This window comes from Mercenaria mercenaria, chromosome 2, assembly GCF_021730395.1.
Source record: "Mercenaria mercenaria strain notata chromosome 2, MADL_Memer_1, whole genome shotgun sequence".
NCBI lineage: Eukaryota > Metazoa > Mollusca > Bivalvia > Venerida > Veneridae > Mercenaria > Mercenaria mercenaria.
Window position 1 is genome coordinate 24354709 of NC_069362.1, and position 26271 is coordinate 24380979.

Below are 26271 nucleotides of genomic sequence, written 5' to 3' on the forward strand. Positions count from 1 at the left end.
AGTTATAAGCCTGCTCTTCAAAACAACTTGTAGTCTTCACTAAACCTCGTATTAACCAAGTTGTCGATGAAAACATTTTGCGACGTCAAGAAATATAGGAAACTATAAAATCGAAGAAAACATTTCTTGGCAACTAAACTGATTAAAGGCTATTTATTCATTCATCTATTTTGTCACATTCTTCATAGACTGTATAACAATACTCCCTGAAAACCCTGGCTATGGAATTGCACTCTGTGTAACATTGAAAGTTCCATGTACACCGCCGTGTATGTGTCTCTAGATTATATTTTTGTACTGGTAGCATGTGTAAATGGTGAGTTCTGCTAGATGGCGAGGTAGGTAGCATACATTTCCACTGCCGTCAATGAACAGGCTACTCACCATTTGTACAAATCAAAGGTTTCTTTCTGTTGCAAATTGGTCCCTTTTATGAACGGGTTCCTTTTTGAAACAAGTATGTTGATATTTTCTGAATCAACAGTGTTTTCTGCTTTTTTTTCTCTGCATATGTCTGGTGCAATCTTGTAATTTACTTTTTTGCCGTTTTGGACGTTAGTGTACTATAATAGTCTCATCATTTGGGTGGTGTTCAACAGAATGACATACAATGGCCTTAAATTCGTTCGTCCAGCCAGCCATAAACACACATAAACAAGTTGAATCTGCAAGGAAAAAATCACAATATAGTATTTATTAGTAGGGCTGGACTTTCTGCTAGATATTGACAGTAAGTCTTAGTGACATCCCAATGCAAAATTATAGAAAAATACCTTTGTTTTTTAGATCATTCGTGTAAAATCAACTTAAAATCAATGCTCAATGGAAGAATAAAATATATATATATATTTACAACTGCTAAACGTAACAAAACATATTACCCGCTGTTGCACTATGGTGACTGAGAGTAACGTTTAGAGCTTATTACATGAATTACAACAGAGTAAACGCTATAAAAATCAATGTAAAACATCACGTATCTTCAGGGCTAAAATTACTGTTTTGTACTTTGGAAAGGAAATGATAATGTACATTTTGTAAGATTAATTCTATAAAACTCAGCGATAATGTAAACAATACACAGTACAGTAAAATTTGATACAAGTCAATACTCAGTACATATATTTGCAATACACAGTACACCATCGACGCTCATTTATCATCGATTTCTCCGTCATTTGAACATTTACAAAGCTGAAATTTTGCATGTATTTTCTTTGTATGTAACTAAATAAATCATACGATTCAGAATTTTTATCACAAGACAATAAGTGACGATACCGGGAGAAATGTGTCCCCGACCTGCATTTATCAGATGATAAAGATGCCATTTTATCACAAATTTTAGCATTTCCTCATAAGATTGACTAATTTTACGCTTGTGAAAGCATATACACAGTATCTAGTTATTAAAAACAATACTCTTTTCTTCTGTAGAAGTATAATACAATAGGAAATAGGTGTTTTACTTACCTTGTTGACGAAAAATAAACACGTTTTCGGAAAAATACCTTATCATTAAATGGCAATATCCAGTGTACGCATCCTCACCGTGATTATACATTTTGACAAAATTTGCTACATTTTATGTGTATTGAAAAAAAGTTTTATCAAACGAATTTCTCCCGCCATGTCAATGATGTAAACAGGGGGTCATCTCATTCACACGAAAATTGCTTAAATAAAGTATCACTATTCATATGTTTTTCATCCGATATTTTGTTAGAACTAAGATAGTTCTTGAAAAATTTGCGATTTGATATACATGTCTCGATGTATGGAAGGCCGTACACGTCATAATGTTACAATGTTAGTCTATGGGAAAAAAATTGGTGGTCTGTAACCAAGAGTACATAACTCCATCAAGGATTCTGGCTGCATTATGGCCCCTTTTGATTTAGAAATCTTGGTTAAGTTTTTCGTACCAGTTCATACTTTGTGTAAAGTGTTTGACATATGGCTTTGAAACTTTTATCTCTTGTTCAGTATAATAGTCTCTATCTGTAGGCAAGAGTACATAATTCTGTCAACTATTTTGGCTGAATTATGGCTCTTTTTATACCCCCACCAAACATGTTTGAGGGGGGTATATAGGAGTCAGTTTTGTCGCGTCCCGTCCCGTCCCGTCCCGTCGCGTCCCGAAATCTATTATCTCAGTTATTACCAAATGGATTTGATTCAAACTTAAAATACATGTTCCACCTTATCACCCACATCATGTGCCCACATCATGTGACACAAGGTGCATAACTCTGACACCAAGTTTTCATGAATTATGTCCCTTTTTACTTAGAATTTAAGGTTGATTTTGATGTATTTTCACTTTATCTCAGTTACTACTGAATGGATTTGATTCAAACTTAAAATAGATGTTCCACCTCATCACCCACATCATGTGCCCACATCATGTGACACAAGGTGCATAACTCTGACACCAAGTTTTCATGAATTATGTCCCCTTTTACTTAGAATTTAAGGTTAATTTTGTTGTATTTTCACTATATCTCAGTTATTACTAAATAGATTTGATTTAAACTTAAAATAGTTGTTCCGCCTCATCACCCAGATGATGTGACATAAGGTGCTTAACTCTGACATAAATTTTTATGAATTATGTCCCCTTTTACTATAAATTTAAGGTTGATTTTTATGTATTTTCACTATATCTCAATTATTACAAAATGGATTTGATTCAAACTTAAAATAGATGTTACACCTAATCACCCACATCATGTGACACAAGGTGCATAACTCTGACACCAATTTTTAATGAATTATGCCCTTTTTTACTTAGAATTTAAGGTTAATTTTGATGTATTTTCACTATATCTCAATTACTACTGAATGGATTTGATTCAGACTTAAAATAGATGTTCCACCTGATCACCCACATCATGTGACACAAGGTGCATAACTCTGACACTATTTTTCTTGAATTGTGTCCCCTTTTACCTAGAATTTAAGGTTAATTTTGATGTATTTTCACTATGTCTCATTCTGATTGGCTTAGAGCCAAAGGGAAGTAACCTTTTTTTAACCTTTGTACTGAGTTTTTTCCCCTTAAATTCCAGGAATTAGTCTATTTTTAGAAATCCTTTTTTTAGATTTTCAGTATTTTAGGTATTTTTCTAACTTTTTTATTATAAGTCCTATGTAAAAAGTAAAAACATTTTTCCGTGGTAACATGGGTCGGTAAGACACTTTTTTGTATTCACTTTTAGTGTATCTCTAATATTAGAGATTTAATATATTTACTAGTATTACTATACTAGTATTATACTAGTATTACTTTTATGTGGAAGCCCAGGATGAAGTACTCCAAAGTATTTTTAAGATTCCTTATGGTTGCCATTCTTCTGTGACAAGACCGTATGGTGGGGGTATGAGTCACTCCTGTGACAGTTCTAGTTGGACTTGGAAATTGGTTCTGTTTTCGTACAAGTCCACGTTTTGTCAAAACTATTTGACATATGGCTTTTAAACTTTGAACACTTGCTTATCATCATGATTTCCATATGTAGGCAAGAGTGCATAACTCTGACAACTATTTTGGCTGAATTATGACCCTTTTTAGACTGGAAATCAGTTAAATTTTTCATACCAGTTCATATTTTGCCTAACCTGTTTGTCATATGACTTTGAAACTTTGACCACTTGTTTACCATCATAGTCTACATTATGTAGGCAAGACTTCATAACTAGGCCAAGGACTTTAATTCAGTTTAGCCCTTTTTTCTGACATAGAAATAAGTTAAGTTTCGCATACGATTCCATATTTTGTCTGAACTGTTTGATATATGACTTTGAAAATTTTAACACTTCATTACCATCATGGTCACACATTGCCATTTAGTGCAAGACTTATCCAAATCCACAAATGCAGAAATATTGTTTGTCTAATCTATGTTTTTCTTTTGTCTGAAAATCTGTGGTAATATCTTGACCCCATTCTTCAAATAGTCGAGCACGCTGTCATCCGACAGCTCTTGTTTTATACAGATTTCAATACTCATCTTGAATAGTCTTAATCTTGACCTTCTGACCTACTTTCTTGTTTTTGAAGATACAGCATGGAAATTTGGACCACATGTAGAACTTTTGATACAGATTTCAATACTCATCTTAAATATTAACCTGGACCTACTGACCTACTTTCTTGTTTTGAAGCTACAGCAAAGGGATTGGACCACCTGTATAATTTTTTTAACAGATTTCAGGACTTATCTTGAAGAATCTTTACCATGACCTTCTCACCTAGTTCTCTTTATTTTTGAAGCTTTAGCAAAGAAATTTGTTCAAGCAAGCAATTAAACTCAGGTGAGTGATATAGGGCCATCGTGGCCCTCTTGTTTTTCGTATACATTGTGTCTTTCAAACTTCAAAATCTCCGCTTAAACAGCAATTCTGACATATAGTTTTGAAGGATGATTGGAAAGATTGATAAATGTAATGGATAAAGAAATTATCTTTGTTTTGCAATATTTCTAAAGAAATGCGGCTGTAAACTTTATAATTGCCAAAATTAGCGTAAAGTTTAACATTTAACTTCTCAGTTTCCCCTTGAATTGGCATCTTTTCAGGATTTTAAATCGGCTTTTGAAGCTTCATTTATTACATGATAAGGCAAGTTATGTAATTTTACCAAATATTTGTTTTTATAGACCAAACTGAGGAGTTTACCAACGCCACTAATGTTTTCAAATCATTGTATCATGAACATATCCGGTTACTTAGTGTGTGCAAACTATTTCTTTATTGGAGAGAGTGAACATAACTTTGGAAATGTTTTTGAATTTACAGTATTTGATTTTGAAATGTGTGGTCATTGTTCTTTCCTACTGATGTGTTTGGGCTTCCTCTAGCGAAGTTTAGCCTGTTCAGGTTAAAATACAAATAGAAAGAATTTATAACTAGAGTAAGTGATTTCATACCAGTTTTCAGCTACTTTACAAATACTTCTTGCATGTAGCTTTCTAATGTTTGAGAGATTTGTAAATAGTCATTGGCACTAAGACTTGAGATATTTTTGTTAAGGATTTGGATTACAATGTACTTCTACAGAGTCCTTACCTGTATTACTGGCTATTTAACAAAAAAAAAATGCTGAATATTTCTGCAAGTTTGACTTTTTTTTTTAATCTAAAATGATTTTATCAGTTTCAATGAACACATCACAAATTCCTCATTAATGTCAAAGTTGAAACTAAACTTTTAAAAATGTTCAGGTATGTTTTGCATTTAACCACTGCAAGTAATTTTGTTAAATAATCACTGAAAATGTACATGCACTAAAAGATTATTTTGTGAATAGAGACAAATATGTCAGGATACCTGTAACATGGAACTTTTGAAAGGTTTGAAAAGTTTTGAAAGTAGATACAGAGTTATTTTGTTTCAATGTACTTAAGTTCCTGGTTGTTGTAGTTAACTCGTCTAGGGTAATACTGCCTTATCAAGGTACTGGGTTATATTTCTTTCCTTTCATATTGAAAGGAAGTTAAATAATTTTATAAAAATTGTTATATTTTTTGTTTGTGAAAAAGTGCTTTTCTCTAAATTTCAGGAGTCATAATTAATTCCGAAATTATTATAACAACATATTTTGTTACATGATAGTGTGACTGAAGCCAACATGATAGCCTTGTTGTCTACTTGCCTACATTAGAGTGTTTATCACCTTTACCTATATGTGCTAAAATTTTAAATATGCCAAAAATTCATGTAATCCCTGTTGTTCATACCCTATAAGAAAAACTGCTAGGCCTTTAATTGATACAAATACATAGAGGTAAAACAGAACATTTTTTTTTTCTGGAAGAGAACGAGGAAGTCAATGTAAAAACTGAAATAAAATCAACACAAGATTATCTCTTGCATGTTTCAAGGTATGTGGATTTTCTTTAAATATTTTATTTTTACATGTAAATTGTTCAAATTAACCAGATTGAAAAGTTCATCAAGCATTAAATGGCTTGCAAAGTTTTTTTTTAAGTTAGTAACTTGCAGTATAGAGACTAATTAAGGTATGAAAGTCTTATTTTTTTTAAATATATAAAACTTCCCTATTTTCAATTAAAATGCCTTGAATCGTTGTTGATAACAAATATGTATAAAAAAAATAAGAAGATATTCGGTAAATATTTTAAATATTTTAAAATTGGAAATTTTCAATGAATAGTGATAATTTCTTGATAATACATTTTTGTCAATTGTGTTAAAGCAGTTTGACTAAAATTGTAATAATATATAATTGCTATCAATTACTGTATTTTATGGGCATGACTAGATACCGGAAAGGGCCCTTTCCGTGATATTTGATCGGAAAGGGCCTATAACATGATCGGAAAGGGCCTGCCATATGTTTATTATTGGAATTTATTTAACTATTTCTTCATATTTCATTATGACATAATGAAAGAAAATAAATTACGAAAAAAAGTTATCAATTTTTTATTTTTAAATGAATTATTATTCATTTATCAAATCAAAAAGAAAAGAACAATACGAAAAAAAATTATATCAATTTTTCATTTTTAAATTATTGACAATATACGTGTCAGTACATAAACCGCGCTGATCGGAAAGGGCTAAACATGATCGGAAAGGGCCTGCTATATGTTTAATTGTTTATTATTGGAAATTATTTCTTTCTTTCTTCATATTTCATTTATCAAATCAAAAAGGAAAGAACTTTAGAAAAAAATAACATTTTTTTTATTTTTAAATGAATTATTGACAATATACGCGTCAGTACATAAACCGCGCTGATCGGAAAGGGCTTAACGTGATCGGAAAGGGCATATCACATGTTTTTTATTAGAAATTATAGAATTATTTCTTCATATTTCATTTTGGCATAAGAAAGAAAATAGATTAAGAAATATGTATATTATAGATTTTAAATGAATTAAAGACAAAAAACCTATAATGCATAAAAGCGCTGATCGGAAAGGGCCTTACTTGATCGGAAAGGACATGTCTTGTGTTTCCTATAATAAACAATACAACAGATAAAAAGGTTTAAAATTTATTATATAAATATTTCTCATCTTAATAAATAGGCAATGTAACACAAGTGAAGTATAGTATAAATTATCACATAATCAAACAAAGCAGAGAATATGACAAATTCATTAAACTTTTTCAAAATTCAAATACATTTAATGTGTGAATATTCTTGCAATATACTTTTAAAGTTTATTGCTCATCGTTCTGTTAAAAGTACCTTATAATTGTTATTAACGAACGGACAGGTTATTCATGTGTCACCTATCAATCAACAAGTTGAGTAACAAGCATTGTTTGAAGAAAGCAATTAAAGTCAATAAAGGCTATTATCTGTCCAAAAGGCAAAGTGTATAAAAATATTGTTATATATATATATTTGTCACATGGAACTTGTGTGTGCTTACAAATATACTGATTAATTGATATAATCAATAGGTGTGATAATCCAATCAAACTTTATCAGAACTAATCAGAGGCACGTGTTTGTTACACTGCATATATTCAAAGGCCGATCCTTTCCGATCAGCGTGGTTTATGTACTGACATGTGTTTTGTTATCAAAGAAATAATAAATACATGTATTTATTAATTGACTCAATAACAAAATTTAATGTAATATCATAGTTTTGATAGTTTCTACTGACACCAGAACTTTTAAAATTTATGTACAGTTTGCTATCTTGCTGACTTTAAATAAATCTTATCTTATCTTGAATGATTATCTTAGTTTGTTAGTTTGCTACATGTTAAATTATTTTTTATTCTAATATGCTTGTCTCTGTTAAAACACACTTGCGCTAGAATTACGTCATGTTAACATATGGTGACATCATGTTTTTGTTGCAACGAAGACAGAGCGCTACTATATTTTATCTACTGTTTTAGATTAAAGGGCCGACTTGGCTATAAATTAGTTTCCAGAGTCTTGTGGTTTTTCCTGACATTAATGCCCATTTTATCAAAATGTTTATCGCATTTCAATGATCAGCCATTACCAGGTACACACTAAGGCAATAATGCTGGACATGGTTGCTCACTGACCATCTGGGTTCCTCTCAGAGAATATGTTCATGCTCCAGTGTTGAATTGCACTTGTGATAGAGAAAAAATATTCATTTAAATGTTATGTGCAATGATATATATTATATAGCAGTAATTTGATAATTTACAGTTCAATCACTGTGAATCATTTGTAGTACAATCACTGGGTCTGGGAACTAAAACCCACATTACTTAGTACTTGAGTTTCTGTTTTTCTGAAATATATCTTTCATCGTTTTCATCATTGGGGTTAGTTTTTTATGAAATACGAACTAAGATCTATTGTATTTCAAAGTAATTAAATGTGATATTAGTAATTTATTTACATAAATATGAGACAATTATTGATTTACAGTCAATTCGTCCCCTAGTCTACTCGTCTCCAAGTCAACTCGTCCCCTATTTGGTCATTTCGTCCCATCGGTGATTTCAAATTGGTCATTTCGACACCCTTTTGAGGTGACAGTTCATTACTATCTATGTGCATGAATGTGATGAAAGAAATTTATTTAAATAAATATAAGACAACTAGGGACAGTGTTGGTCAACGGATCACGGGGTCGACAGTTCAATCCCCGGGCAGGGCGTATGGTTTCCGTGACGATTTGATAAAAGGCATTGTGTCTGAAGTCATTCGTCCTCCACCTCTGATAATTCATGTCGAGAAGTTGGCAGTTACTTGCGGAGAGCAGGTTTGTACCGGTACAGAATCCAGGATCACTTGTTAGGTTAACTGCCCGCCGTTACATGACTGAAATACTGTTGAAAAACGGCATTAGACCCAAAACAAACAAATAAATTAACACAAATATGAATGTGATAATAGTCAGGGCTTTCCCCTATAAATCTACAACCCCCCCCCCCCCACCGATAAAAAGAGGTACTTCCAAACTGTCTTTATTCCAGATTCCAAAATGAGTGTTACCTTTTTTTTCTTGCTCTTTTAAAATAGTTTTGATAAAGTTTATGTATATTTTGGTTACCAAAGGAACAGTTATGCTGTTTAACAATTACTGAAATGCTTTATGCAATCTATTAATACTTGACACAAAAATATTTTTATAGATTTTGAAATTTGAAAATATTCCTACAAGAGCATTATCTTAATTCCACTGGTTTTGGTGGTATTTCCAAAATGATGAAGAAAAGGCCAGATAGTAATTTATTTACATAAATATAAATATCTGCGCATATGATAAGAATAGTATACAATAAATTTACATTATATGTAACAATAAATGTATTTACAATAAATTACATATCAAATATTCCCAATGATATGGATTTACTTCATGGAAAGATGATATCAATATGCATGTATAATGCATAATAATATACTCTAAAAATATAATAAGCCTAATCAATTAGGACAAGTGAATGGGTAACGACATGGAAATAGTAATAAACCTACACTATTGTAGTTTATTTTGTGTTATAAGTAGTTGCATTACTTCATGTTTCTTTAGTGTGACACAAATACCGTAATGTCATAATAATGTCAGTGCTGAATAGTTTGATTTGTGTATTTTTATCTTTTTTTGTGAATATTTTTATAGATTCAGAGTTCAACTTTTGTTTCCTCTCAGAAATATTTATACAGCATACATGCTTGGTGTTAAATTTTAACACCTGATTCTGAAACTGACCGAATTAATTGCTCTCTTGCAATTCATGCTGGGCGTAATGGCCATTAAATTTCCATGTTATAGCTGTAAGCAGATAACTGATAAAAGTTGCCTGGAGAACCAAGTCAGCCCTTTAAGGACATAATTATTATAATTGAAATAATTTATAGCAAAACCATTTTTTAACACTTTTATACACTCGGGTGGTAAAACGTCATATAAATAATTTCACTCTGGCTGCGCCCTCATAAAATTATTACACACAACATATAACCACCCATCGTGCATAAATAGTGTTTAAACATTCTTTTGCTATAAATTATTTCTAAAGTGAGACTGAAATGTCAAATAAATTAGCTCTGTGTAAAAGAATTCATAAAGTTGATTTTTTTTTCTTTGATTACTGTGCATTTTAACATTTATTTTAGGTTAAATTTTATATTATGAACATAATGCTAATATTATGCTGTAAATGCATTTTAGGTGCTCATATTGACCAAACTGGAAAACAACAATAGGAAGGTCATCATTTTAAAACCATTACATATACCATGAGATATTGGAGATACAATATTTAACAGATCTTTTGAAATACTTGGTGCATTGAAAATTATATATGAATTTGTACTGTGTGCCCACCTGTCACGAAGTGACAAGGTGAGCTATTGTGACCGCTTGATGTGCGTCGTCCGTCAACAATTTCTAAAAAAATCTTCTTGAAAACCACTGGGCAGAATTACACCAAACTTCACAAGAATGATCCTTGGGTGGCCCCCTTTCAAAATTATTCAAAGAATTAAATTCCATGCAGAACTGTGGTTGCCATGGCAACCGAAAGGAAAAACTTTAAAAATCTTCTTGTCCAAAACCACATGGCCTAGGGCTTTGATATCTGGTGTGTAGCATCATCTAGTAGTCCTCTACCAAAGTTGTTCAAATTATCCCCCTAGGGTCAAATATGGCCCCGCCCCGGGATAACATGGTTTATATAGTCTTATATAGGGAAAACTTTGAAAATCTTATTGTACAAAACCACATGGCCTAGGGCTTTGATATTTGGTATGTAGCATCATCTAGTGGTCCTCTACCAAGATTGTTCAAATTATCCCCCTAGGGTTAAATATGGCCCCTCCCCGGGGGTCACATTGTTTATATAGACTTATATAAGGAAAACTTGAAAAATCTTCTTGTACAAAACCACATGTTCTAGGGCTTTGATATCTGGTATGTCTAAGCATCATCTAGTGGTCCTCTACCAAGATTGTTCAAATTATCTCCCTAGGGTCAAATATGACCCCGCCCCAGGGGTCACAAGTTTTACATAGACCTATTTAGGAAAAAAAGTTTAAAAATCTTCTTGTCTGAAACCACAACACTTAGACCTTTGATATTTGGTTTGTAGCATTGTCTTATGGTCCTCAACCAAAATTGTTCTAATTGTACCCCTTGGGTGAAAAGAGGTCCTGCCCTGGGGGTCCCAAGTTTTATATAGACTTATATAGGAAAAAGCTTTAAAAATCTTCTTGTCTGAAACCATACGACCTAGGCTTTTGATATTTGGTATGATGCATTGTTTAGTAGTCCCATACCAAAATTGTTCAAATTATGCCCCTCAGGTTAAAAGAGGCCCAGCCCTGGGGTCACTTAATTATTATGTGAGTTATGTAGGAAAAATACTTAAAAAATCATCTGATCCTATTTCCAAGACTGTTTAATTACCTGATTACCCCAAGTAATATGATGTCATTTGACAGTGACCTTGACCTACTGACCTACTTTCTTGTTTTTTAAGATACAGCCTTGAAATTTTGATGACATACACAGTTTTGCACACAAATCGTAAAACTGAATTTCATTGACCATGAATATGACCTACTGACTTTCTTAATATTTTATCATCAGTTTGACATTTGAAACATGTAGCTCATATTACTCAAGTGAGCGATCCAGGGTCATCATGACCCTCTTGTTTGTGTGTGTGCCAGCAGGTATGGAGACGACCCGGGCCGGATAATAATGTGTAAATATGTGTCTTATCTCTGTAAGCTATCATGGTATCTAACCCTTAGTACGTATAGTAAGGATGTTTTACAGTTTTATAACTGTGCATAATATTTTTCTACTGTCATTTCTAACATTCAAACATGTCTGTTTAAACTCTTTCATGAATTGTAAAACATAACTAAATGAAAATGATCATATTTCAACCTGCTTAGACACCTGTGACCCTTGATATCTGTTGAATTTAAATTACCAGCCTTGCAACTTAAATGTTGTACAACCTTTGTCAGCCTGACTTCATATGTTTACTTGATGAAGCCTAGTCTTCTGAACCTGAAAGATGCTGATGAAATTCTCAGGAACTGTTCTACTCTTCTAGCAAGCCTGCAGAATCCATGTTTCAAATGAATTGGATTGGTTTCACATCTTCTAAGCTGCTTGAGTAAGATTTATGAAACTTGGCTATATTTTTTCACTCATCAAGAGGAAGTACATTCAAAGGTCAAGGTCACAAATGAAAGTGAATTATTTGACCTTTAGGTTTTGTATTAAGTCCATTTCTGTTACACTGTACATGTACTATAATTAAAACTGACTGAATGTTTTATTCATGCAGACAACACACAAAAGTTCAGTTGCCAAAGGTCAAGGTTACTACTGAAGGTAACCTTCATGTTTTAGACTGGTCTATATATGTATGATATGGAGCCGTATAAATATTCATGAAACTCTGGTTTGTAACACATGTACTGCAGTCCTAAAAATCATCCATGGAATCATTTCTTGAAGCATGGTGCTTCTTAACTAACAAGTATTTGCTAGGGATGTCGTTTCAAGATTTTTGTTTTTACATGTTGACACATTTATTAAAGATAAACTAGACCCAACTTTCAACTGTGAACAAATACTATGTATAGTTTAAGTGAACATAAAATTCAGAAGTTTATGTGTATTAACAGTAGTATGAAGTAGGTCTAAAACATTACATACTTGATACATATATAGCTAAATACAGTACCACTAAATAACTGGAAGTTTTTTTGACAAGCTCTACATACACATTTTATTTATTATTCTACTCACCCTGGCGTCGGCATCAACGTCAAACCTTGGTTAAAGTTTTGTGTGCAACTACATACAGCTATCATTTAAAGGCATATAGCTTTGAAACTTATTTTTTCTTTTTCTAGGTCAATTACCAACCACACTGGGTCAAGTTCCATAACTCTGACATGTATTTTGAGCAAATTATGCCCCCTTTTGGACTTAGAAAATCCTGGTTATAGTTTTACATGCAAGTTACTATCTCCAAAACTAATGCAGATATTGAACTGAAACTTCACGTGTTTTCGACGTTATAAAACTAGTTGATAGCATCAAGTCCCATAACTCTGACCTGCATTTTGGCCAGATTATGCCCCCTCTGGACTTAGAAAATCCTGTTTAAAGTTTTGCGTGCAAGTACATACAGCTATTACTTAAAGGCATATAGATTTTAAACTTATTTTTTCTTTTTTTAGTAAAGTTAAATACATTTGATGATTATTTCCAACATTTGAAGTTAATATATAATGGAAAACATAAAGAGTGAAAGATAGACATTGAATACCTTTAATAAAAACTAAACACTGAAAACTGCTGATTTTACAGAATGTCTGAGGAAGAAGAGAACATATTGAAGATTCTTATTGCTACAGACAATCACCTTGGTTACGCTGAGAAAGATCCTGTACGTGGCAACGACTCACTTGTGACTTTTGAAGAAATACTTGAAAATGCTAGAAAACATGATGTTGACTTTGTGCTTCTTGGAGGTGATCTTTACCACGAAAACAAACCATCTCGGAAAACTTTACATGGTTCTATGGCACTCCTAAGAAATTATTGTCTAGGAGATAAACCTGTTCAGTTTGAATTTCTCAGTGATCAATCAAAAAACTTTGAGCACTGTGAGTTCCCTGTACTGAATTATGAAGATCCAAATTTGAACATATCTATACCAGTATTCTCTATCCATGGTAACCATGACGACCCGACAGGTCAAGGTAATCTGTGTTCTCTTGATCTTTTACATAGTGCTGGATATGTAAACTATTTTGGGAAAACGACTTCTCTAGACAAAATTCAGGTAAGTCCATTGCTGTTCCAAAAAGGGAACACGAAACTTGCCATGTATGGCCTTGGTGCTATTCGTGATGAACGATTGCATAGAATGTTTTTACATGAAAATGTAACTATGCTTAGGCCAAAAGAAGACAAAGACAAATGGTTTAATTTGTTTGTGATACATCAGAACAGATCAAAACATGGACAGACAAACCACATACCAGAACAATTTCTTGATGATTTTCTAGACCTAATTCTTTGGGGTCATGAACATGAGTGTAGAATAGAAAAGGAAAGGAGCGAAACACAAAACTTCCACGTCACCCAGCCAGGAAGCAGTATTGCCACCTCATTGAGTGCAAGTGAAACTGCTCTAAAGTATTGTGGTGTGCTGGAAATCAAAGAAAAAGATTTTAGTATTCAGAAAATTCGACTGGAGACTGTACGTCAGTTCTACATGGAGGATGTCATCCTGAGAGAAACCAATCTAGACCCAGATGATCATGACATCACAAAGAAAATGGAGGCATTTTGCCAACAGAAAGTTGAAAGTCTTCTGGAAAAAGCAGGTAGAAAGCAGTTAAATAAGTTTAATTAAAGACATATTCTTATATTAAAAATATGTCCTCGTTGAAGGAAATTATGTTCATTAAACTAGAAAATTACAAGAAATTGTTTTCTCTGGAAGTCTTATTCTTATTTGATAAGTAAGTGCAAAAAACTATGTTCTTGCAAAAAATTATGTTCTCATATAAATATATTGCTTTGTTTGCAGTGAGAGTATACTAGATGTTTTCTGCTTTAATTTCTTTCAGCCCGAGAGCATACAGGAAACAGGAAACAGCCGCGCCAACCTTTGATAAGGATACGAGTGGACTACAGCGGTGGGTTTGAACCTTTCAGTCAGCATAGGTGAGCATTTAAAATATTGGAATAAATGTCTGGCATACCTGTTGCAATCAAAATCTGGCATAACTGTTGCATTCAAAATCTGGCATAATTGTTGCAGTCAAAATCTGGCATAACTGTTGCAGTCAAAATCTAGCATAACTGTTGCAGTCAAAATCTGACATTATTATTGCAGTCAAAATTTAGCCAGACCATTGCAGGCACAATCTAGGGTGACTTTTTTTACAGTCGGAACCTAGTATTGCTACTGCAGTCAAAATCTAGCCAGACCATAACAGTCATAATCTAGCCTGACTGTTACAGCTTAAACAGTGTTACTATTGCAATCGAAATTGAGCATACTTATTGCTATCAAAATGTATTTTTAGCTGTCTAATCCAATGGTAACTGTTGCAGTGGAATTCAAGCATTGTCATCAAAATTAAGTACGTTTGTTTGGCTGTTTGCAGGCATTTTTATCATAGATTACATAAATGTCTTACTTGACAAGCATTTTGATGAAGCTGAAGTTAGCATGAAGAAAAAGATTTTGTTCAAAATCAAATATTGTATGGTATTACAGGTTTGGTCAGAAGTTTGTTGACAGAGTTGCCAATCCAAAAGACATGATCTACTTTATGAAGAAGAAACCTACAGCAACTAAGAAGGAAGGCATAAACCATGGTATATTTACTCTGTACTTTGGAGGGGTGGGGGCGGGGCTTTGAGACAATTCAGCTATTGTTACTGTCTTGAAATCACTTGCCTCTTGTCTCTGTGGGTTTGAAACCAGACTTGAGGTGAAGAATTCTTTCATGTGAGGAAGCCATCCAGCTGGTTGTCTACACAGTTTCCTGTCCAAGCTTTAATTAATGAGAGACAAAGGTCTTCCCTGACCATCGAAAGGTGGAAATTCGCCATATTGTCTAAATTGTGTCAGCATGATATAAAGCAGAACAAAATTGACATTTACACTGCAGTTGTCCAATAAAAAACAAACAAACTTGTTCTGTATTTGCCTCTCAGTAGAATTACAGATGGTGATAGATAAGTATTTAAAGTCAGTGTCTACTCAATAATGAACATTGTTTTCTCAGAGCTATACTAGACTTACACAGGATGATTATCTCTGCAAGATTTAGGTTGAATTTAATACCTGGGTGAAGGTCACCAAGGTGTTATACTTAGGTTAGTTTTTTGGCAGCCTTTGTTTTTCAGTCATATCTTTGTTACTATTGCTTATATCTTACTGTAAGTTCACATAAGCATTGTTCAGCATACAAACAAAATATGTGCAGGGGCTGGACCCATTATACCGAAGGTCAAAGTCACAAAGTTGTTATACTTGGAATTATTTTCATGTTAAATTTTTTGGAAAGCTTCGTTTATAGACATATCTTTTGTACTTTAAAAGATAATGACTGAAATTAAAAATATTTCTTTATAATCATCTTCTGCATGTGTGGTTACAAACCCCATAACTCTAATTGTATTTTTGACAGAATTATGCTCCTTTTGTACTTAAAGTTTTTTTGCAGTCTTCGCTTTCTGGATTTAACTTTAATGCAATATAAGATAAATACTTGAAACTTAAAATGTATCTTTCTTTATAATCATCATCTGCATGTGTGGTTACAAACCCCATAACTCTAATTGTATTTTTGACAGAATTATGCTCCTTTTGTACTTAAAGTTTTTTTGCAATCTTCGCTTTCTGGATTTAACTTTAATGCAATATAAGATAAAGACTTGAAACTTAAAATGTATCTTTCTTTATAATCATCATCTGCATGTGTGGTTACAAACCCCATAACTCTAATTGTATTTTTGACAGAAATATGCTCCTTTTGTACTTAAAGTTTTTTTGCAATCTTCGCTTTCTGGATTTAACTTTAATGCAATATAAGATAAAGACTTGAAACTTAAAATGTATCTTTCTTTATAATCATCATCTGCATGTGTGGTTACAAACCCCATTACTCTAATTGTATTTTTGACAGAATTATGCTCCTTTTGTACTTAAAGTTTTTTTGCAATCTTCGCTTTCTGGATATAACTTTAATGCAATATAAGATAAAGACTTGAAACTTAAAATGTATCTTTATCATCATCATCTGCATGTGTGGTAACAATCGCAATAACGCTGATTTGTATTTTTGACAGAATTATGCCCCTTGATGTATCTTCCTTTTAAAGTAGAGGTTGTAAGGGACTCTGGATTCTTACTCATACACAAGCGAGATATGCGGCTTCTTCTATCATTTATTTTCTGACAATCATGTGCATCCCCATAAATGCCGTAAGTGCCGTTAATGACGATTCTCTACAATAAATGTAAAAACAGATATTCAAACAAACGTACAAGAAATTTATACAAAACAGCATTCATACAAACATTCAGAAATTACATTTAATAAAAATAATAAATCAGTTCTTTACTGCAGAAATGGACGTTTTAAAAACAACAATATTTACGTTATGATACCAGTTAATTATGTCTCCCCCAGGAGACATATTGTTTTTGCCCTGTCTGTCCGTCCTTCCGTCCGTCCGTCCATATGTACGTCACACTTCATTTCCGAGCAATAACTGGAGAACCATTTGACCTAGAACCTTCAAACTTCATAGGGTTGTAGGGCTGCTGGAGTAGACGACCCCTATTGTTTTTGGGGTCACTCCGTCAAAGGTCAAGGTCACAGGGGCCTGAACATTGTAAACCATTTCCGATCAATAACTAGAGAACCACTTGACCCAGAATGTTGAAACTTCATAGGATGATTGGTCATGCAGAGTAGATGACCCCTATTGATTTTGGGGTCACTCCGTCAAAGGTAAAGGTCACAGGGGCCTGAACATTGGAAAACCATTTCCGATCAATAACTAGAGAACCACTTGACACAGAATGTTGAAACTTCATAGGATGATTGGTCATGCAGAGTAGATGACCCCTATTGATTTTGGGGTCACTCCATCAAAGGTCAAGGTCACAGGGGCCTGAACATGGAAAACCATTTCCGATCAATAACTAGAGAACCACATGACCCAGAATGTTGAAACTTCATAGGATGATTGTACATGCAAAGTAGATGACCCCTATTGATTTTGGGGTCACTCCATTAAAGGTCAAGGTCACAGGGGCCTGAATATTGAAAACCATTTCCGGTCAGTAACTTGAGAACCACTTGACCCAGAATGTTGAAACTTAATAGGATGATTGGTCATGCAGAGTAGATGACCCCTAACAATTTTGGGGTCACTCTGTGAAAGGTCAAGGTCACAGGGGCCTGAACATTGAAAACCATTTCCGGTCAGTAACTTGAGAACCACTTGACCCAGAATGATGAAACTTCATAGGATGATTGTTCATGCAGAGTAGATGACCCCTAACGATTTTAGGGTCACTCTGTTAAAGGTCAAGGCCACAGGGGCCTGAACATGGAAAACCATTTCCAATCAATAACTTGAGAACCTCTCGACCCAGAATGTTGAAACTTCATAGGATGATTGTTCATGCAGAGTAAATGACCCCTATTGTTTTTGGGGTCACTCCTTTAAAGGTCAAGGTCACAGAGGCCTGAACATTGATAAACAGTTCCGATCAATAACTTGAGAACCACTTGACCCAGAATGTTGAAACTTCATAGGATGATTGAACATGCAGAGTAGATGACCCCTATTGATTTTGGGGTCAGTCTATTAAAGGTCAAGGTCACAGTGGCCTGTTCATGTAAAATCATTTTTTGGAAATAACTTGAGAACCACTTGACCTACAATGTTGAAACTTAATAGGATGATTGGACATGCAGAGTAGATGACCCCTATTTATTTTGAGGTCACTTGATCAAAGGTCAAGGTCACAGGAGCCTGAACAGTGACTTGAGAACCACTAGGCCAAGAGTGTTGAAATTTAGCGGGATGACTGGACATGCCAAGTAGATGATCCCTATTGCAGCCAACCATCAGTGTCTCTTTGACTTTCGCTCCTGACCCCAATTGACTTCTTGCCTATAGGACTTTGCATTGGGGGAGACATGCGCTGTTTTACAAAAGCATTTTCTAGTTCTGAATAAAAAATACAAAACCTTTCCAACTTTGGTATCTCAAATAAATTTACTTTAACAAAGAAAATTTCATTCAAACTCCTTAACTCACGTTTAAATTATAACAAAACTAACTGGTGGAAACGACGTCAGGCGTATACTGGACGTCACATACAAATTGACGCCAAACGTCACATTTAGCGCCATGAATAAAACATGGATAAAATTTAATATTTAGAACGTCACGGTTCTTACAGAGGTCTCCTATTGAGACATATAGTCATTTTACTGTTAAATCACAAATAGTGGAGCACGCTGTCTTATGGACAGCTCTTGTTCTTTGATCTTGCCCATACTTTTACAAAAAATTGTATCACAATAAAGTTTAGGTCTAGTATGATAACCAGCATGTATATCCAGAGATGTATTTAAAGCAGCTTCTGAAAATTGACTGTGTCACTTACTAGAGTAATTCCTATAAAAGGGATGTTTTAATACTACGAAATCTAGGCCAAGGTATATAACCAGTCATTTCCCAAGTGGAGTATCTTTATGTTCCATTAAATATTGCAAAACAATTACTAAAGCAAATTGTATTAAAATTGATTTGCTATGACAGGCAATTCTTGTGACTTTGACTTTCCTGTTACATCTATTGTCACAGCTTGAACCTTGTACAGGATTTTTGCTTGTTGACACTTCTGCTTGAAATATATATATATGAGCACACTTCTACTTGGAGGTAGAATCAACATTACATCAAGCAATCAACACTGCTTTGATTAACATAGATATACAAGTTTGTGAACAGCTTCAGGATTCATTCTCATAATGCATAATGTTGGGACTTGAAATTTGTTGTTTCAGTCTGAACATTGTAATACTTAACTGTCAGTATAAAGAACTTTCACCAAGCTACAAGCTGTAGAACAGAGAAACAGAAGCAGTGAATTTTACACACTTCGTTTTTTTTTCAGGACTGGATGAGTTTGATCTACAGAAGTCAGATTCTGCTATACTGGAAGAAATTGTAAAAGAATACTTTAGTAAAGCACAAGAAGTATGTATTAATCCACACATGTTTTTGCGACTTCACATATAGTCATATACTACCGCAAAAGCATGATTTAATTGGACAATGTTTTTTTTCCTGTTTCACATAATTCATTTAGTCAAGTAGAACATTAATTAGATAAATCATAGATCTATTTCTTGAGAAAAGTACCTGAATATCACTTCAAGGACATTCATATTGGGACTTTTTATGACCATGTTACTGCTGTTGCATTATGCAAAGCAGAAGTTGATATGAGCGGACACGCTTATTAAAGCTTAGGTTTCATATTCCCTGCTATACATATATGCTAATTTGTTCTTACTGTCTGTAAAAATAGTATTAAACCAAAGCTTTGGCTGTAATAGCAAAAAAACCTCAACAGATAACCGCTTTTCCTCTAATAAACCAGTTAGATAAATCATAGATCTATTTCTTGAGAAAAGTACCTGAATATCACTTCAAGGACATTCATATTGGGACTTTTTATGACCATGTTACTGCTGTTGCATTATGCAAAGCGGAAGTTGATATGAGTGGACCCGCGTATTAAAGCTTAGGTTTCATATTCCCTGCTATACATATATGCTAATTTGTTCTTACTGGCTGTAAAAATAGTACTAAACCAAAGCTTTGGCTGTATATAGCAAAAACAAACCCAACAGATAACCGCTTTTCCTCTAATAAACCAGTTCTCTTCAAAAATCTCCTTTAGCCCCGAACACACAAGGCAGAGCTGAACAGTAAAGAACCAACTAGAAATAAGTAAATAACACTGTCTAAATGCTCAAAACTAGCAAAATATACTTCTACGGGACCATAGAAACAAAACCTGTGTGTTTTACTTATTTCAGTAGAGGAAAGCATGGCATTTTAAAGAAAAAAAACCAAATATATGCCACAAACCTAGCACTACCATTCCTACCTGAAACTACATTTCCCAATTTTTGGAGAGATTACTGTTTACTTAGAAAATAAAGAAAACAGGATGACACCTTCCCTTTCAGTTCAAATTAATGACAACCTCATTGCCTTGGTTGTGTTGAGAGGAGCTTGATTAGAGTCTGTTGTAAATGGGGCTTATTGTTTTACCACCAATTACTAGTATTAATACTATACTATTAGGGGTGTTATTAATTACAGGAAGACAAGCTTCAGGTGTTAACAGAGAAAGGTATAGGTGATGCTGTGAAAGAATTTGTAGACAAGGAAGAGAAAGATGCCATCACAGAACTTGTGAAAAACCAGCTTAAGAAAACTCAGGTTTGTTGTCATAATTTTGTAAGTTGAAGAGAGCTACATTGTTCTGAAGTTTGTTATCAACTTTAATGACATCAGTGGAAAATGATTATTTCAATATTATTTATTATTATTTCAAAGTAAATGAAACTTAAATTTATAGTCCTTCTTGGTGCCATATAACCTTACTGTGTAGGTGCACCATAAAACCCAAATTTCTAGAAGTCATCACATTTCTTTTCTATCATTTCATTAGGAATACTTGAAGGAAAGAAGAACAAATGAGGATATTATTGATGAAGAAGTTCAACGTTATAAAAAACAGCGACAGAAGAGGAAGGAAGAAGACCATGAAATACAAATGGAAGATATTTCCATTGATAGAGGCACTGAAATGAATGGACATGATAACATACCTGATCAGAATGAGGTGTCTACTTCAGCTAGAGGTTGTGGAAGAGGTCGGGGGTTGCATGCACTTGGCGGACGTGGAGCTAGAGGTGGGAGAGGGAAGAGTTCAAGTGCACGAGGATCCAGAGGTAAAAGAGGCGGCAGAAGTAAGGTTCAAGTGAATGAGCGTCAGATGTCAGTTATGAATTCTTTTCCATCTTCTAGTAAAGCTGGAACTAATGGAGTGTCAGCTACTTGTCATATAATGTAAGTACTCTGTTTTAACATGCATTTTCCTTCTGTAATAATGTTTTATAGCAGCATTATATACCTCTGCAAATGAACTTGAAACAAAAATTTTAGCGGATATGGAAGATAGTAAAAAAGTAATACATATTAAAAGTAACATAGTGACAGTGAGGCATAGACCAGCCTGGTGTTGCTCGTTAAAAATTCACGGACAAATTATTAACACTGGATAATTTAATGGCAAAATTATCTGTTACCTGAATAGATTTGACTTTGGTAAAACTTTGACTTAAAACTGATGCTCAGTTACATTTTAAACTGTAAATTTATATGGGTGTGGTTACTGTGGGGTATAATGTTTAGTCCATCATTTGGTCGGTGGACAATTTGGTTCCTAATCAATATCTGAAGAATGTTTTTGTATAGAGTGGTCAAACTACATAGAATGATTGCCTGTGTTCATTTAGATGACCCCAGTTGTTTTGAGGTCAAATGTCATAACCTCGAGAAAATGGTTTCCAATCAATAACTGGAGAACAGTTGGGCCTGCAGTGGTCTTTCTTTATTGGATGCTTGTCTAGGGTCACTAGATGATCCCTGTGTTTCGGGGGTCAAGAGGTTAAAGGGTACACAGGGAGTTTGAATCTTATGAATATTGGAAGCTTGAGTCTACAACCATTAAACTGTATAGCTTGATTGTTGGTGGTCAGTAGATGCCCCCTTACTGTTTTTGGAGTCAAAGTCACAGTACATGTATACTGAAAACTACGCATGCAGTAACCTCTGACAGGTCATTACAAGTGCTATTGTTATAAATTTAAGGAGTGTTTCTGACAGTACCTTTTGAAATCAGTGATATTCAGTTAAAAATTAATTCAGTGGTTGCTATGTCTGAAAATAACTACGTATGCAGCTTAATTAGATTATTTTCATGATACAGTCCAACTTCTTTCGCCTAAATCGAGATCACCTAAAAAACCACCTTTTGCTTTAACTTATTGTTTTGTCCTTGCAAAATCTCTATGGAATACAAATTGTATTACTGACCATTGCTTGAACATGTGTGACTGGAACTCCAAGAGCATACCTCTGGTTTGGGGAAGTAGATCACAGCGTTTCATTCAAACATACAGAAGCTAAACATGTCTGCATACCGTGCTTAGAATGCTTTGATCGGTACAATGTTAGAAACATCAGTATTTCAACATACAAACTGATTTCTACTTTAATATTTTGTGACATTTAAAAATGTCATGTGTTAAAATGGTAGTCTGAAATTTTCGTATTGAAATCAGAACAAGGATACAGTCACAAAATAACTGGAATGAAACCTATTACTTTAACTTTTAGCCTGCTGGTGGCAAGTGATTCTGTCTTTGCGACCAGTGCAGACCAAGATGTGCAGGCTGATCATGGTCTGCACTGTTCGCTATTCAGTCAGTAAATTTTCAGTGAACTCCCCTTCGAATAGTGAATAGTACTGCCCAAATTGATTGATGAATCAGTCTGTTTTAAAAATTTAGCAGGCTAAAGGTTAAGATCAGACAACTAAAGAAAATGAATAACTCTCAAACTTTATTATTAATATTTTTTTTTTTTTTATGCCCCCAGCATACAAATGGGACCGTTTCGTCTAACATCAATAACCCTTACGAGAATGACTTGATACTAATGCAGATGTAACCTGTGACCATTCCTTATCTTCAGACATCACCTGACCTCAGTTTGACCTTGACCTTGACCTCATTTTGGACGTAGGTTGCTTTATTATGGACATCTCTTGGTTAAACAAATGGGACCGTTTCGTCTAGCATCAATACCCCTTATTAGAATGACTTGATACTAATGCAGATGTAACCTGTGACCATTCCTCATCTTCAAACATCACCTGACCTCAGTTTGACCTTGACCTTGTTTTCGACTTAGGTGCAAAATCAATCGACAAGGATGCCACTGGGGGCATCAAGCATTTATTGAACGCATCTCCTTCTTTTGTTTTTTTTTTTTTTTGTTGGGTTTAACATCACACCGACACAATTATAGGTCATATGGCGACTTTCCAGCTTTTGATGGTGGAGGAAGACCCCGGGTGCCCCTCCGTGCATTATTTCCACCGACCTTCTGTAAGCCAGCTGGATGGCTTCCTCACATGAAGAATTCGACGCCCCGAGTGAGGCCCGAACCCACATCGATGAGGGGCAAGTGATTTGAAGTCAGCGACCTTAACCACTCGGCCACGGAGGCCCCTATTAATAATTAAAGAATCTGCGATAAAAATAAAGCAAAGGCTTAAATCTCGAGCCAAATTAGACAATGTTAAAATGGATGCCATTTTGATTCAGTCATGGCCTCCAACTTGTAAATGGTATGTCAGCCTGGCCCTCATTTTCTATAGTGATAGAGGGCTCTAACTACTAATCGCTCGTGCAAATTTTCATGGGCCAGTCAAGTTCAAGCAAACAAAGTTGGATATGTGGTCGTATTAGTAGATGTTATAATTTTATTATTTTTAATCTATTTATAGATCTGACTCTGATGATAATGATGCAGTAACAGTTGCTGATGAGTCTAGTGATGATGACCTGCTCGTGATACCAATTTCTACGTGTAAAGCCCTGTCTTCAACCTGTAAACTCCAGCCCGTAACCAAACGAGCTCCGGTAAATAGCAAAAGTGGGAAGAGAGGGGATGTACGATATGACTCTGGGTCTGATGATGATTTCGCACCAGTCAGGAAGAAAACAAGATAAATATTTCAAAAGGTTTAAATGAAATTTATCATCTGGAATCAACATATTAAAATGAATACTGGTATATCAATACAGAACACATTTCATGTAATACGGGTAGTCAGCGGTAACTAGCCATTTTACCAGTATGTGTTATGTGGAGTTCTGAACTTTTTCTTATTAAATTGAAAACGTTCAAGAAAAGTACCTAGACTGTGTTAATAATGTGAAACATTGTATAGCATTATCAAGGTGCAGATATTCATCTCACAATTCAGCTAGAATAGGATCGATTTAGAAATATTGCTTGTGTACAAAATATACTATGAATAGAATTGAAACAATATCATTTGTTGTTAGTGTGTTCATTTTATGATGATCTGAGGAAAACAGGTTTACCTAGATATAATTGTGTTTGTCATAACATGATTAAATTCGCATCAACTTTTACTTTGAAAACAACTGGAAAGAAAAAATTGTCAGCTGAGCAATGTTCATTTTTACACTCTGAAATCATTTAATTTTATGGGTGAAAAATTCTGTGGTTTTGCCCAAAACAGCTTTATCTTTGGGATATAATGTATTTCCACTTATCAAGACAAAAGAAATGGACTTTACTTAACCTTTAGCCTCCTGGCAGCAGAAGATTCAGCCTTTGCGGTCAGTGCAGACCAAGATCAGCCTGTGTGCGGGCTAGTCATGGTCACCACTGTTCATTATTCAGTCAGTAAATTTTCAGTGAACACCCCTTTGAATAATAAGGTGTAAAAAAATTGTTTGTTTCCGGTAACATGCTATGGTAGGTTGGGGGAAATTTCTTTTTATTAAGTGGGACTTTATGGAAATTATTTTTGTGTCAAAAAATGAATACACATAAGGGCGTTATGCCTTTACAGCATCAGTAAGTTGATTACTAACATAACTGACCATGTTTAAAGCATAAAAAGTGCAGTTTTCCATTTGTTTTGTTAAACAGTTGAATTTTTTTTTTATCTAAGTCCATAAAAACATTTAGGGTGGGGCCAAGAATTTAGGCTAGGTCGGGATACCGGAAACAAACATTCTTTTAGGCCTAAATGGTACTGCCCAAACTGAATGATGGACCAGACCATTTTAGAAATTTAGCAGGCTAAAGATTAATTGTTGGGATCTAATTTCATGGATTGACTCAATCCCCCACAGATACAAGTGAATGTACAGTAGACACACATGAAAAAAATGAAACCAGTTGATAGTTTGCTTTATTTGCTTGCAAATACGTTTTGATAACATGTCATATTGATATACAGTATGATATTGTTTATACCATGCATGTTTTAAATTCAAAAACCACAGTCCATCATTAAGTTGACTTGGCTCACTCAGCTTACAAACATTTTTAGCTTACTTTATAATAAGCACTATGTGCTGAAAGATGAACTGTTGTGATTGCCTTGTGTCTGTTGTTCTTTTTTTGTTGTCAACAGCTTTACTATAGATACTAGTAGTCAAGAGGTCATAATTTTACCTAAATCTTTTTTATCACCAGTATCTGAGACTTTATTACTGGGTCATTTTGGGTCTAAAACTAGGTCACATCATAGAAAAACATTGTAGGTCACATCATAGAAAAACATTGTTAACACAATGCACATTTTCAAATGATCTGCAAGCATCTTGATCACAATGTTCATCTTGATGAAATAAAAACAGATTTGAAACTTTGGGTAAAAGATGGGTTTTTTTTTTATGTAAACCCTAGAAAATGTTTTAGTCAGACATACTCCTTTGGTACAGACCCATTGTATTCATAAAAACACACAACCAAAACTAAACAAGAGGGTCATGAAGACCCTGTATTGCTCACCTGTTAAACTTGGCCTTGGAATCATCAAGATAGACATTCTGACCAAGTTTCATGA

At 34.2% G+C, this 26271-nt stretch overlaps 1 protein-coding gene across 4 annotated transcripts; it reads left to right on the plus strand.

The window, feature by feature from the left end:
- Window positions 1-1571: 1571 nt before the first annotated feature.
- Window positions 1572-24716, plus strand: LOC123563525 (double-strand break repair protein MRE11-like). 4 transcript variants are annotated; one of them, XM_053532725.1, is made up of 9 exons: window positions 1572-4317; window positions 4801-4915; window positions 13326-14350; window positions 14597-14693; window positions 15253-15353; window positions 19687-19769; window positions 20907-21026; window positions 21259-21659; window positions 24166-24716. In XM_053532725.1, exons 3-9 carry the CDS (start codon window positions 13327-13329, stop codon window positions 24389-24391), a joined length of 2052 nt encoding a protein of 683 aa, XP_053388700.1. In that variant the 5' UTR covers window positions 1572-4317; window positions 4801-4915; window position 13326; the 3' UTR covers window positions 24392-24716. The 4 variants fall into 4 exon arrangements, with proteins under 4 accessions (XP_053388700.1, XP_045212304.2, XP_045212305.2 ...); XM_045356369.2 differs by having other exon boundaries at window positions 1572-4915; XM_045356370.2 differs by lacking the exons at window positions 1572-4317; window positions 4801-4915 and adding an exon at window positions 4958-5885.
- Window positions 24717-26271: the final 1555 nt, after the last annotated feature.

What these genes read in the sequence shown, in the direction of transcription:
- LOC123563525 (XM_053532713.1), top strand. Translation starts at nt 12,071, where the DNA reads ATGTTTCAAATGAATTGGATTGGTTTCACATCTTCTAAGCTGCTTGA. An exon ending in GAAGGAAGGCATAAACCATG is followed by an intron (nt 15,354 to 19,686) that starts GTATATTTACTC and finishes TTTTTTTTTCAG; the next exon opens with GACTGGATGAGTTTGATCTA. An exon ending in ACCAGCTTAAGAAAACTCAG is followed by an intron (nt 21,027 to 21,258) that starts GTTTGTTGTCAT and finishes TCATTTCATTAG; the next exon opens with GAATACTTGAAGGAAAGAAG.